This window comes from Scomber scombrus, chromosome 24 (genome assembly GCF_963691925.1).
Source record: "Scomber scombrus chromosome 24, fScoSco1.1, whole genome shotgun sequence".
In the NCBI taxonomy this organism is placed as follows: domain Eukaryota; kingdom Metazoa; phylum Chordata; class Actinopteri; order Scombriformes; family Scombridae; genus Scomber; species Scomber scombrus.
The window spans coordinates 7,013,472-7,028,624 of record NC_084993.1 but is presented as its reverse complement, the minus strand read 5'-3'; the positions used below and the strand labels follow the sequence as shown (position 1 = coordinate 7,028,624).

The window sequence follows — 15,153 nt, the reverse complement described above, 5'->3', positions numbered from 1 at the left end:
TGTCACATTAATCTTAGTCATAAATGTCACAGAGCATATACAGAGGTGAGAACATGTTTCACAGATAATTTCAGCCCTGTCTACAGGATGTTGAGCTCCTGGGAGCGAGACTGCAGTATTCTGAGTGTTATGATGAGTTTGATAGCTTTTCTAAACCATGTATAGAACAGAGCGTAGATGAGGGGGTTCACACAGGAGTTCATCAACATCAGCCATGACAAGACACCCAAGTATGACGAGCTAGTGGAGGTGTCTTGACCTGCCAGAGCAGGGTAGTAATACGGGCAGAAACACATCAGAAACACAACTATCAAAATACCAAGAGTCCTGGCTGCTTTCCTCTCTGATCTTTTAGCAGTCAGAGCTGCTCTCATCTTGGTGGCAGCAGTCTGTGAGTAAATGACACGCATTTGAGTAACAGCAACTACAAACACCCTCATATAGAGCACAACCATGACAGTACAGGGCCCGACAAAAGAGAAGAACAGATCTAGTGTGCCTGAGATGTGGCTGATGACCACCACACACTCTCCATGGCAGGAGTTGAATCTGTCTGGCTGCCCTATGTGTCCCATTAGTATCAGTCCATTGTAGAGAAGAGAACAAGCCCAACACAGACAGATTGAAATTTTAACTCTGTTCAGGGTGACTTTAGTGGAATAGAGCAGTGGGTCACAGATAGCTAGATATCGGTCTATGGATATGAGCACCATGTGGCCCAAAGAGGCAGAGAGCATACAATAAGCAACATAAGGAGTCAGAGCACACATCAGACTCCCCAGCAGCCAGCACCTCTCTATGTAGCGCAGGCCTTCAATAGGCATCACCAGCAGCCCCACCACCAGGTCGGACACAGCTAGAGACAGGAGCAGGGTGTTGGTCGGAGTGTGGAGCTGCTGGAAGTGAGAGATGGAGATGATGACGAGCAGGTTGAGCGTGACAGTGAGCAGAGAGACGAAGGCCAGCAGGGTGTAGAGGAGTGCAGACTCAGAGTGAGGGAGCGGCAGACGCCTGCAGGAGGAGTTGAAGTCAGGGAAGCAGAATGGGGGGCCACCTCTGCCATCCATAAGGGATGAGGGATGCACAGATGAGGTGGGGGCAAGAAAAGTGATTAAACACAGTACATGACAGTTAATTTATCTACCTCCAACTCCAACCCTCACATTTTTTCAATAAACCTAAGAGACATATGTCACCTCTTTCATCACCTTCATCACTTTTTTCATTTTCTCTGTATACATTGTCTTTATTAGTATTTCCACATTGTTTCCAGGTACCATTTTCACACAAGGTTTACCATTTAGAATTAAAGTTTATATTATTAAGTGGTGTATATTGGCTTTGTTCAACCACTTGCAGAGCTTCTTGGCCATAATCCAAATACTAGAAATGTATTAACAATAGAGCTGCAAAAACTGTTCATTAATCAATTAGTTGCCAACTACTTAATTAATCGCCAACTATTTTTATTATCTTGGATTAGTAGTTAGAATAGTTTTTTTCAGAAATAAAGTGCAAATTCTCTGCTTCCAGCTGGATGAAATGTGAACATTTTCTGGTTCCTTTCGTCTTATGTGACAGTAAACTGTATATTTTGGGGTTTTGGACTGTTGTTTGGTATAAAACAACATTTGGGGACGTCATCTTGGGCTCTGGAAACAGTGACTGAATTTTTTCACCATTCTATGGACCAAAGGGGGGGGGGGGGGGGGGCTTGCTTCTTATCTAGCACTTTAAATAATTTTGAAAGCTTGTTACAAATTAAGATAGAGGACAATTTATGAGTGACTTGCCTGCATTTTCAGTGTCATATTCATAGAGAGTCAAGGGCTTCTCACTTAATCAAAGAGCTAGAAAAAAAGACACAACATCCTGTTTTTAAGGAAATTTAATGGTTTAACTTCTCACCTTGCCTCAGTAATATACAGGTGTCAAATGTCTCCAATCTTTAGAGATCCAAAGACCTCCAGACTAGCTGAAAAGGCTGCCAACGAGGAGCCCAGCTGCAGGCCTTCTGGTTTTATCTTCTCCTCCTGCATCCTCCTTCATCATGTCATAACCCAGCTCACTGACATTATAGAACAGCTCTGCATCTCTCTGAAGGCCAAAAAACATCAGGCCATCTTCTCCTGATATATCCTGCATGAGAAAGTCAACTCCATCATGAGGAAGGTCAGAGCAAAATATGTGCAAGAAGCTTATACACACTGCAGAGGATGATGCATCTGGATGTCTCGCCTTGGCTTACTGGTCTGGGCATGATTAGCTTCTTACCTGGTGTGACAAAAACAGTGAATTTGAAAGCGCATTAAACTGGAATACGCCATGTAAATATACTTCATTAATTACTGTCTAATCATAGGGTGATGAGATATTTCATCTTTTTAGAAAAACCCCTTTCCCATTTTAAAACGACACATGAATACCCTGAATAACCCTGACGTCCAAGTTTTACACCTGCACTTAAACGCAGCATGTGTTAGTGGATCAGAGACTGTAAAAAGATAAATATAGAGGGGAGTCCTGTACAGATTAGCCATCTGTAAAAGAATCTACAAAAGAACTTACAAATATTTTAGATATTTATATGCATAGGACGCTTTTTAAAAGTAAATTGTATCCGAATATACACTTAATGTGAAAAATGTTGATATTTATTCAAGTTGCTATGTTTTTATTTGTAAAATTGTTTTACATTTGTTCAAATAGTTTGATGTTTGTGGATTGGACAATGCCTTTGTGCACACCATAAATTACCCACAAACTGTCTTAAACATTTGTTAATCTTGGTTTTATTTGTAGATGATATAACCATTTTTCACCATTTTTGAGACTCATTTCTCTCAAAAAAACAAAAAACAAAAGGTGGTTGAGTTGGAGCTGAACTGGACGAGAGTTGTAAGAGAAATTGATATCATGGTGGAGAAGATATTTGTTATTTTGAGTCCCAGAAAAAAACATCTGGTCAGATGAATCAACTATTTCATTTAAGATGGAAGAAGATGATTCCTATCAGCCAACTATGGCATTATGTGCATAATGTTTTGTACATTAATCAGAGTTGAGTTTTTCAGTGATGCATCCCTCCTCCATATAGTTAAAATGTTGCTTATGCTTATAGCTGACAGTCATTAGGTAATGTAATATATAAATTATAAAGTAATGTTTTCTGTTTGCATGGCATTAAAATATGAATTTGAGAAAATGCTCAGACCTTCTAAACGTTGTGTAGTTTGAACAAGTACAAGAAAGTTTATATTTGATGTGTTTACCTGTTCTTTTCTTTTGTATTATTATCTCAAAGTTGCATCATTAACACCTCAGATTGGCCTGGTGCCTCAGCAGTTCAAGGGTGTTACTTTAAGTCATCATGAAGCAGCGGGGGAACTGCTCTTCTCACAGCTGTATCTGTAATACAAGCATGTTTTGCTGCAGGGTGTGAAGCTATAATTGGATCTCAGAGGTATTTCTTTGATCATAGTCGCATTTGTTTGCTTGTATGATAGATGTTGCATCATTATTAGCCTCCAGCAGCATTAAGTGTCTGCTGAAGACGTGACTAATGATGTTTAAAAAAAAGTCCATCCATACAATCTGTGGAAAAATCTGGGTACAGTTTTTATTCAACGTTGAAATTACTGCCAATAATGACTCCAATTTGATATTTTTTGCTCCTCCAAAACAAATAAGCATTATGATATTAGTATAATTACTGCTCCAAAATCAATAAAGGAACATTTGCAGTTATGGTGCTTAAACGTTCTAACACCATGCCAAAGAAAATATGATTAAGAAAATATTTGTGAAGCATAAGTGGAAATCCATTTTCATAAACTTGCTTGTAATCGCTCTTGTAATCGCTCTCTTTATGTAGCTTTGAGTCCAATATGGTTTCTTAATTTTGCTGAATGGTTATTAATTAACCTTTAGTTTTATATTGTATTAAGTGGTCACTGATGTGCTCATTTGACTCCTTTCTACTTGTACAACCATTACAAGCTTTGGGGGCTAAATTGGCCTTAATGAAGCCAGCAGACCAAGGCTTCTCTTCTTATTGTAGCTGATTGTTTTATTTTCACAGCATTTTGCAGCTTCGTAAAAGCGCCACACTGTTGAATTCTCTTTCAAATTAACGAGATCAAAAAAAGAAACAACATAAATTTCTATGCACATAATATATGTTAATTATATATATAAACCATTAAGATTATATGAATTTAATTTACTCAAGCACAAAGAGTATAATGGGGTACAAACCATACAATGTTGGATTTTTTTATTTTTATGAATTTGTTCTGTAAGCACTGACATTCTCTCACATAATACATTGGAATACACAAAAAATAATATAATATAATCAGAAAGATTATTATGTCTACATGATTTCAGGGATTTGGTTGTCTCCAGTATGCAAACAGACTGTTACACTTTATTCTAGAAACTCAAAATCATCAACCAGTCTGAAGACAACGGACTGTGTGCTTTAAGATTGTGGGTTTATCATGAAGTTGGAGAGTTTTATAACATGTCAACAACTTGAAATGTTTTTTTTGGACACCTGATCCAGCTGTTTGAACTGTTTGGTGATGTCTTGATGTTGAGATTCAGATTCAACCGTGAGTCACTCAACCAGTCAAAACCAAAAACCTCAAATGAAACCTTGATTTACTTGTGTGACTCTGTAGCTCACTGTGTTTAACAGAAACACTGTATTTTAAAAGTTGTTGTTAAAGTTTAAGGTTGTGGGTTAAATCCTGAAAACTTGGATTGACAGTTTTCAAGCTTTTTAATTAACATTGTGTTTTAAAATAAAATGTAATAAACTTGATTAAATAATAAGGTGCTTAATTTATTTTAGACATTTATCAAAATTAAAAATAAATGCAGGTTAATACATCTTCACATTTTTAAGAGCAACAAACAAATTAAACCATTAAAAAGAAGCTTCAGCAGCAGGACCAGTCTGATAACCAGTAACACCAGCAGCAGTTTTACCTGGTTGTTACCTAAAGTCATGTGATGCCGGTCACATGACTGCAATGTAATCACATGACTGTCATCACTATTAAAGCAGCTGTTTGGACTCTTCACGGTAAATTTGCTTTCTTTTATACTTATTTTGACTTTATCTACAGTAACTTTACACTTTGTTTGTTGCTCTTTAATGATTGTAGTTCATATTTGTATGTATTTATCATAAACTTTGGAGTCTGAAAACTAGCTATTTTAGCTAATTCCGCTGCATTTACATTTTAATTAGAAATGTTCATGAATGTAAACTGTCCCTTTTTTTTAAATAAAAACATAATGTTAGAAGATAAATTCAAGATTCAAGAACTTTATTTAGCCATTTGTGCTTGCACACATAGGAATTTTTGTGCGGTTTGTTCAGAGTCAAGACAAAATTTAAAAAGACACACAAGAAGGACACATTCATAAAACACATACACATACTCTACACATAAAAAAAAGTGCATAAAAACCCTGTGTAAAGGGAAAGTTTGAGCATTGTTGTAAGCGTAGGTATATTGCACAGGCCCAGAAGACAATATAAATATAATAAAATAAATATGGTATGATATAATGTGAGGTAGTTCATTTTATTTTGGCCAAGAGTCTCACTGTGGCAGGGTAGCTACCTGGCATGTACTATCATGAAGTTAAACTTTCACACACCCATATAAACATATAATAAATATTACATTAATATTTACATAAAACCACTACCAAATATAAATCCATTATCAATAAATATATACACACCAAAACCATCCTAATAAATACCCATACATAATTTACATAAAAAACATAAGCAAAAACAAGCAACTAAACTCCCCTCTACCCTCTTCCCACTTGGTACCTCCCTCGCCGAACTAATGGAACTAATAAAAGGTGCCCGAACACCTGGTCTCTGGTTTGACCGAACACCTTGGGAGGAAGAGAGGCGGCAGAGGTAAGATAAGACAATTAAATTATTGGGTTGTTTAAACTGAGTCTCACTTTCTGCTTTTACCACACTTAAGTGCTGCAATGACTGGACAACCAATGCACTTTTTTTTTTAATGTTGTCAGGTGAACATTGGTGGAATAGCAAAACAGACTTCACACAAACATTTTAAAATTACCTCGCGCTCTTTCAACTTTTATATTACATGCCAACATGTGTTTTTACAATGTATTCTTTCAATTTACCATTATCATTCATGATACATATAAACTAGTGACGGCGGTCCGTTGTAAATAAATAAATAAAATAGACCTTTTTATTTCTGTAATGTGTTGTATTAGCTCAAAAATTAAAAAAAAAAAAATGAATTCACTGCAAACTGTTTAGGGTAATTGTACAAATTTTAAGTGTGCCTTCCTTAAACACTGTAATGCTCATGTTGAATTTTAGTCAGATAATTTGTCAGCTGTCTCTTAATCCGCGGGACGTCATGCACCTGCGCAAGACCGAACTGGACAAGTCCGCCATTTTTTTATAATCCCGCGCTGTGAGATAAATTTTTTAGAAGTTGTTTACTTACAGCATGCATACATTTGGCAGTTTAAGCAGCGAAAGAAAGCAACATCTTATTATTCTTTTGTTAATTTGTTGTGGTACGCTGGTGAATATACTTGCGCTGGCGTGCAGTAAGTTTCCACCATGCTGCCTTATGTTACTTATGTGACCTGACCTCCAAAGACAAAACAAATGAAGAGCATATTATAGTCTTGTGTTTTTCTTTTAAGTTTGGAGATAAAAATGACTCATGATTTGTAACAGTTTCTTTCTGTTGATAAATACAGATTTTAGTTTAAATTTGAATCCAAACAAGGCAGCAAGACATACTGTACTATCTGTGGATGTAACGTGCTAAGTTGCTCCTTACCTACTTACCTACTTAACATTTTAACATGCAATCACCCCTTATAGTACAAAGAAATCGAAAATAAAAGCTCAATTCTCCCTCTCACCAAAATGAACAAACCAAAAGTTGTATTGGGTGTTTTGTATATTATGGTCTGAAAAACCATGTTTAATTTAATGCCTGTAATGTTAGGTAACTGATAAGTTGTTCTGATATTTTACTCAGGCTGCAACCTTTTTTACAAATTCTATCTAACTTTTCACTCTACTACTCAAAAGTATATCAAACAAGTGGTCATTGTGCAACGTCAGTGTTTTGTGGTTAACAGTCATTAGTGTGACATTGATCATTGCGGTTTGATGTTTTTTTCTAGTCAGAAAGGACAAAAAACACTATAATCTGACTTAAACAGTCATTTCATGTTTTTGCAGATCTGTGCAGAGTTTCACAGAGTGTGGAACATCAACCTGGAGAAGTGCTTCTACACTGAGCTGGACCGACATGCACCTTGTCTTTAGAGCTTGTTCAGGAGGAAAGCTGCACGCACAGGAAAAGAAGCCAATGTCATCAGTCAAGTCTTCAAGATTTATGACCTCCAGGTTAGTTGGTTTCTGGGTGCTTGATCAGGGCCTGAAATTCATATTTTTAAATAGGGGGGAATTCCCTCCTTAAATGCTTCATATAGGGGGGATTTTACTTTGTCGGGGGGGACTGTAGGTCGCACCTTGTCGTATTCTTACCACATATTGTATTTTGTCACTTTCCTTCAATTTAAGATATTCTCTGAACTATATTATATAATAATTAGTTATTTAGTATACACAGTTTTATTCTCTAAACTAGAGTTACCTGCAACTTCATTAGGAACACATGTGCAATATAATTCAATCCAATACAACAGCTTTGCTATAAATTCAGCTTTTTTTGAAGTTTATACATTTTCAGTTTTTGTTGACATTTTCAAAAAAGTGATAATTCTACTTTGTTTATTACTGAGGTCGTACAAAGTGGCGGTGGTGTACTTGGGTGCATTACATTGAATGATGTTCTTAATATTTTGCCCTCCTTATGTATTTTTAATGGAGTGGACAAAATATTAGGAACACCTTTCAATATAATGCACTCTAATACACCACAATCACTCAATAATAAACATAAAGCAGAATTTTCACCTTCTTGTCAAAAAATGTATAAGCTTCATAAATGTAGAATTTATAGCAGAGCTGCTGTATTGGATGAAATTAGATTGCACAGGTTAGGCCAGTGAGTCTATCTTATATATATATATATATATATAATATTCAGTTTCAGTAGCATTAGCATCACAATTTTGTTGAATCTGCCTCACTCTCTCTCTTCAGGTCTGTTGAATGAGAAACATGTGAGTGAATTAAAATTGATGTTTTGTAACATCAGCTGATAAAACGTGCAGCACCGCAGCATTTTACACATCGGGCCGCTAATATCACCTGTTTAGTTGGAGCCGTTCATACACTCTGAGCCGGATAGCCTGAAACTTGTTACTATAGTAACGTCACAGTTACCTGTCTGAAGATAAACGTTGTTAATGTTGACATCACGTGCGCTGTTTTTATTAGCAGGTTCTGCCTCAGATGATGTAGATTTATGTTAACCAGCGGTCTGTGTTTGTTTCCTTAAACTTAATATCACTGTTAGCATGTTTGCGTTATGCTAGTGGGAGGCGCAGAGAGCTGCAGGTGTGTTCAGGGTCGAAGTCAGACAGTCGGACACAGCGGTTCCGGCCAGTCGTCCCGCAGTAAGCACAGCCGCAGATGTCGGTCGAACAGTAATATACATCGCTGTAAACGTGTGCGGGAATTTCCAGCATCATCAATGTTAGATTTGCGGGAATCAATTAAATTGTGCGCAATACCCACAATCCTGTGCTGAAATTCAGGCGCTGAGCAAGATGTCATCAGCATACATTGCTATTTTATGTTCTATGTTATTAATCAGAATTCCCTGTATGTTACAGTCTTCTCTTATTGCTGGAGCCAAAGGTTCTAAGTAAAGTGCTAAAAGTGTTGGTGACATAGGGCATCTCTGTCGTGTAGATCTTTCCAGTTTTATAATATCGACGAGGCGTCGGTTTATCTCGATTCTTGCAGTAGGGGCAGAATATATGGTTTAAAAATTGTTAATAGCTTTTTCATTGAAACCAAATCAATTCAAGACTAAAAATAAATATTCCCAACTAACACAATGAAAAGCTTTTTCAGCATGTAGACTTGCCAACACAGCACTTGTTTTTGTTTCTTTAATATTCTGCATTATATGGAGAGAGCGCCTAATATTGTCCTGTGTTTGGCCTCCCTGGACATAATCCAGTTTGGTCACTGTCAATTAATTCAGGAATAAAGGAGTCTAGTCTTCTGGACACGATAGACGCATACAATTTGTAAGATGAAATGGGTCTATATATGAGTAACATAGCATTTAGTTTTTGCCTTCTTTTGGGATAACAGAAATGACAGCCTCACTCCATGAGGGTGGGGATGACAAGTTCTCAAGTGTCCAATTAAAAGAATTTAGTAGTACCGGATTCAAGTCTTCTCTAAAGATCTTGTACCACTCAGCTGGTAATCCATCACTTCCTGGTGTTTTATTATTTTTTAATTTATTCAATGCACTTTCCAATTCTTTCCACGTAACCTGTGACGTTAAACATTTGTTTTGATGGTCTCCAATTGTAGGCAGGTCTAGGGAATTTAAGAATGTTTTTATATTTTCTTTATTTTCTTGCTTTGGTTGTGGGTAAAGGGTCTTATAATATGTTTGGAAGGCAGAATCAATTTCATCTAAGTTCTAATATATTTGCTGATATTTTATATATTGATTGGGACATTTGCTTTTTACGTAATTTCCTTAATTTAGTAGCTTTAGGGCCTACCTCATAATATGATTGTTTTAGAAACTTATATTTTTTCTGTAATTCGTCTTTATAAATGTTCCAAATTTGATATATAGTTTGGTTAATTTTAGTCATCATTTCATGATTCTGATTCTCGCTATGTTGTCTTTGCAATTCTTTTAGGTTGTTTTCGAGCTGTTTAAGTTTCTTTTCTTTTGCTTTCTTGATTGTCATACTAAGGGATATTAGTTTACTCCTGATAACTGCTTTTAAAGTGTCCCATAGTATATTTTGGTTCACTTCCCCATTTTCATTAATTTCAAGAAAAGTCTTAATTTCAGATTTGACTTGTTGAATGACCTATTTATGGTTGAGCAAACTTGTATCGAGTCTCCAAATTATTTTCTTTGGTCTACTGTCCAAATGTAATTTTAAATAGATCGGCGAGTGATCTGATATGTCTCTAGTTCCGATTTCACAATTCAGGATCCTATGTGTGTGAGAAAACCTCTGTCCCCAATGAAGATCCAGTGGCTCAGTGGTTAAAACATCTTCCCTCTCAGTCAGAGATTATGAGTTCAGCCCAGGTTGCTACTTTTAAAGTCAGAAAGCCCAAATAAAGACTGATAAGAACTTAAACAAACTAACATTAGAGTGTCAGCGCAGGTAGCTCAGGCTGTTATAAGACCGCTTGGGAAGCTTGAGGTCGTCGGTTCAATTGTTGCACAAAAGGTCTTATCGTAGACAGACTCGACGGCGTAGCGGGTTTGTCCGAAATCATAAGGCGACGGCGAAGCAACACCCAGTAGAAATCCAGGTTAGAGCGAGGAACAGGAGAGGACGGCAGGAAAGGGAGCGAGAAGGGGCTCTCGGCCCCCGAAGTTTCGGAGAGGTGAAACTAAGGGGTTATGAATCTTGACAATTTTTCTGTACTTGACAAACCCTTGTATTTGTTTCACCTTTCCTTTTTTTGTTTCTTCTTCTCTCTTCAGCTGGTGGTGTTTTCCATCAATGTGATTAAACATCCAGCAGTGTGTGTTGAGAGAGGATCAGCTGTATCCTGATGATCCAGAGAGGTTGAAGCAGCAGCAGCAGTTTGTGTGTAGAGAGGCTGCGACTGGACCATGTTACCGGGAGGTAGAGTGGAGAAGTGAGCTTCATCCAGCAGTGACTGACAGAGGAATCAGGAGAAGCGGAGATGACTCTCAGTGCTGCAGTCTGAACCGATCTGAGAACAGCTCCACTGTCAGACACAAAGTCAAGTCTACCATCATCCCTGAGTATCATCAGCGTATCCGGACCGATCCGCTGCCGCTCTGTCTTTCTACACAATCTCTGCAGACACACCGAGACTCCTCCACTCGACCGCCTAGATGTGAGTCTGGATGTCGGTCCATCTGGATCATCTCCAGCAGAGAAGACTTGTAAAAATCATGTCTTGGCATATCATTTTTAAATGTCTCTTTACATGTGACTATATGTATCTGTTGAAACTAGAATAACTGTTAATTTACAGGATTTGTAACAACTCTATTTACTTTAGTACTAGCACTTTATTGCTTTAAAAGTATTAACACTAAAAGTACTCAGTTTGGAGAAAATCAGCCCCTGTGTGTCAGTGTAATTAATTTGATTACTGTCGCATCCATGCGTACACAGTATGTTACAGTCGTAGCTGCAGCAGTCGGAGCTAGTTTAACTACTTTATATACGGGTCAGTGACAAATAAGGGTTGGCGAGATGAGAAATTGAAAAACGTCTTAAAAAATGTTTTAAAAGTAACATCGGGTTTATTAATATATTTATTTAGTGTTTTTGTCGGTTTTACGTCATTTGAAATGATAATTTCTAAAAAGAATACTTGATTTTAAAACATCAGTATTCCTTCATTTAAATGTTCATGCATTTTGTCAATATTGAGCAGGACATATCCTAAAAACAATTTTTTGTTCTAAACACACAGTCCATTGACTCTTTTAAGGACATTTAAACAATATGTAACAGAGAAGTTTGAAGATTTTTTATTTTTCTTAATTCTTTGGAAAGTTGCAAAAGTTTGGAAAGTTTTAAATCAATTTATTTTAAAAAACAATTTATTAAACAACGTGACTTCCTGTCAATTGTGGAGGCAGAGGTCAAGATGTCCGTCAATTTATCTGCAATGGCATCGTCCTTCTCCAGACTGTCGCTATAGTACTGCTCATTTAGGCAAAACAAACCAAATTTTTTTGAAATGTACCTATATTTATATTAATAATGAATAATTATTAATTATTCGTATCTATTAATTGATTCATCATCACACTGACAGCTTCACAGGGTCAAAAATCCCCCAAATTCAAGCTTTTTAATTAACATGAAGTTTTGAAATTGAATATAATAAACTTGATTAAATAATTAGTGCTTAGTTTATTTCAGACATATAAATTTCAAATAAAAAATAAATGCAGGTTAATACATGTTCACATTTTGAAGAGCAACAAACAAGTCAAACCATTAAACAGGCTTCAGCAGCAGGACCAGTCTGATAACCAGTAACACCAGCAGCAGTTTTACCTGGAGGAGGGTGTCACCTAAAGTCTGATGCTGATGCAGTGATGCTGGTCACATGACTGTCATCACTGATTAAAGCAGCCGTTTGGACTCTTCACGGTAAATTTGCTTTCTTTCATACTTATTTTACCTTCATCTACAGTAACTTTACACTTTGTTTGTTGCTCTTTTATGATTGTAGTTCATGTTTTTATTGATTTATCATAAACTTTGGAGAACTCTGTTCATGTTCACAGATGAAAAGTAGCTAATTCCGGTGCATTTACATTTGAATTTGAAATGTTCATGAATGTACACTGTCCCTTTTTTGAAATAAATACATAATGTTAGAAGATAAATCTAAAATCTGGCTAATTATTGATCAATTTGCTGGTGGAATGAAACAATATCAATCAGCTAATCAATATTTCCTTTCTTCAGCTCTAAAAAATCAACACGTTTTATATGTTTGAATATTAAATGTGTCGTATTCACTGATGTGGAGGAACAGTCAGTCAGTGTTACTACAATAACATGCAAACAGCCTAATTACACTTAGACAGGAAGAGACGATCTGTGTATTTATTGCTTTATTTCTCTTTGTGATTATACTTCATCTACTGAGCGAACAGTTAAAAGTTAAACTAGTAAATGAAGTTAAATTAAGATCTAACATCTGCTGTGAAGTTTTTACTGTAAAATAATTAATATCAAAGTAAATGTGTCACAATTATATTTGAATACATTTCTTTTTGTGTATCATGTGAAATATTAATGTTACAACACTAAAGAGAATTAATAGATACCCGAATCTATTTAAATGATGTTTTATTGGCGTTGAATTTGCTGAATGTTAATGATTCAGTAAAACCCAACATTTTAAACCCATTTAACTTTGAGTTTCCTTTAAAACCCTCAAGTCAAACATTCAAAAGAACATATTTCCATATTTCACAACAACGTCATAGGTATTGTCTATCTGCTGAAATGAAGGTATCACGCAGCAATGACAAATGTTTGTGTATTTTATTCTCTGAATTGTTCAGTTTTAGTAGAAATCAATGAACAAAAGACAATCATTAGCAAGGGAGCCATGGCCAATATTCAACTAGTTATCAATCGTCACGATACAGCAGGTTGCATATATAAAAATAGAAAATAGGTTAGAAATATCTCAATTTCTACTCTAAATATACCTAATTGTCAGTTAAAACTTGAATTAATTGAAGAAAAACACTATGTTGCTTTATTGAATGGAAAATGCATAGAATGCAATAAAATGAGAATTGACCGATTTGCAAGGGTTAATGTCGCCATCTAGTGGACTGATGGTGGAACTGCATCAACTTTCTCTGACTCAGTTTTATTCCATTATCTATGAAATTAGAGCCAAAAAAGTAATGTTTGCCTGCAAAATTGAGCTTTGAAAAAATATTTTTAAAACAGTTAAGTGTAACAGAAGACCTGCAACACCTACGCTCTGTCAGTATTATGCATAATAAATAATAATGTAATATATTATATCAATCCAAATAGTGGATCTGTTACAGGAAATCCACTTTCACTCACAAGGTTATTTGTGAGTTATAGGCCAGATTTCTACTACTTGTTCTTGTTAAACTAATTGCTTCAGGTCCCTTGTAGGTTTAAAAAGTGTTGCAGAAAGAATTTAACAGCATCTAAAAATCGAAAAATCCTTAAACAGCACTTGTTTATTTAGTTGGAATGAATAAAAAGAATTAAAAATCAATAACATAAGTAACTTGTACATGCACCCTGCAAATATTTAAAATGTAAAATAACTTAGTGGTTAATATGATCTTAAACTTCAGACTCATCAGTGTTATAATTATTATTCAAGCTTCTGAATATCATATTATGTAGTGAAGGCAAGGTTTTAGTATATACTCTACTATGTATATATTTGTGAGAGCTGCAAAACCACCAGAAACTCTTCCCAGGTAAAAGAAAATCCAAGGTATTCTTTTAATGCAAATGTTTACAGGATATAAACACACAATAAGTTGTCGATGCCTGTCTAACTCTGCAGCTGCAGGTCTCTGTACAGATACCAGAGGATCCTGATCCTTTCCCATCCCAAACCTCCTTCCTTGCTTCTCCTTCAGCATAATCAGTGGAACAACCAGCACCTCCTCAACCTGTGGCAGCCCCTCCTGCTGTTGTGAGTAAGTTGGTCAAATTGGCATTTTAACTGGAAAGATTGTTAACACAATTTGATGTTTGTATCGAGCTGTAGATCTCTGCCGCTGTTGCCGAACAGCGTGACAAAATTACTCACAGGCTAATTAGCAGCTCCTCAGTGTGTGTGTGTGTGTGTGTGTGTGTGTGTGTGTGTGTGTGTGTGTGTGTGTGTGTGTGTGTGTGTGTGTGTGTGTGTGTGTGTGTGTGTGTTCGCTTTCCTGATTCAGGAAGATGATTATTGTGTTTGAGCATGAACACACTTACACGCACATACAGACCCTTTCCAAAAAAATTAGAATATCATGGAAAAGTTGTTTAAGTTCCACAATTCCATTCAAAAAGTTAAACTTTCATAGATTATAGATTCAGGGCCCACAATTTAAACGATTTCAAGTATTTATTTGTTTATTTTTACATAATTTGGGCTTCCAGCTCATAAAACCCACGAAAACAGGAATTCAAAAAATTAGAATACTGTGAAGAAATCACTATTTACTTTTCAGTTTTTGCAGGAAAAAAAAAGAAATAAATTAGGATCACATCAAATCAATCAAAATATGGTACTTTCAAAACGATATGTCAATCTTCAATACTTGGTCGGGAATCCCTTTGCCTTAATCACTGTCTCTATGCGAAGTGGCATTGAAGCAATCAGCCTGTGGCATTGCCTGGGAGTTATGGAAGCCCAGATTTCCT

At 36.1% G+C, this 15,153-nt stretch overlaps 1 protein-coding gene across 1 annotated transcript; it reads right to left on the bottom strand.

The window, feature by feature from the left end:
- Positions 1 to 80: 80 nt before the first annotated feature.
- Positions 81 to 1,067, bottom strand: LOC133976440 (trace amine-associated receptor 13c-like). The gene has a single exon (XM_062414653.1). The coding sequence runs from the start codon at positions 1,065 to 1,067 to the stop codon at positions 81 to 83; it is 987 nt and encodes a 328-aa protein (XP_062270637.1).
- Between the last annotated feature and the right edge of the window lie 14,086 nt (positions 1,068 to 15,153).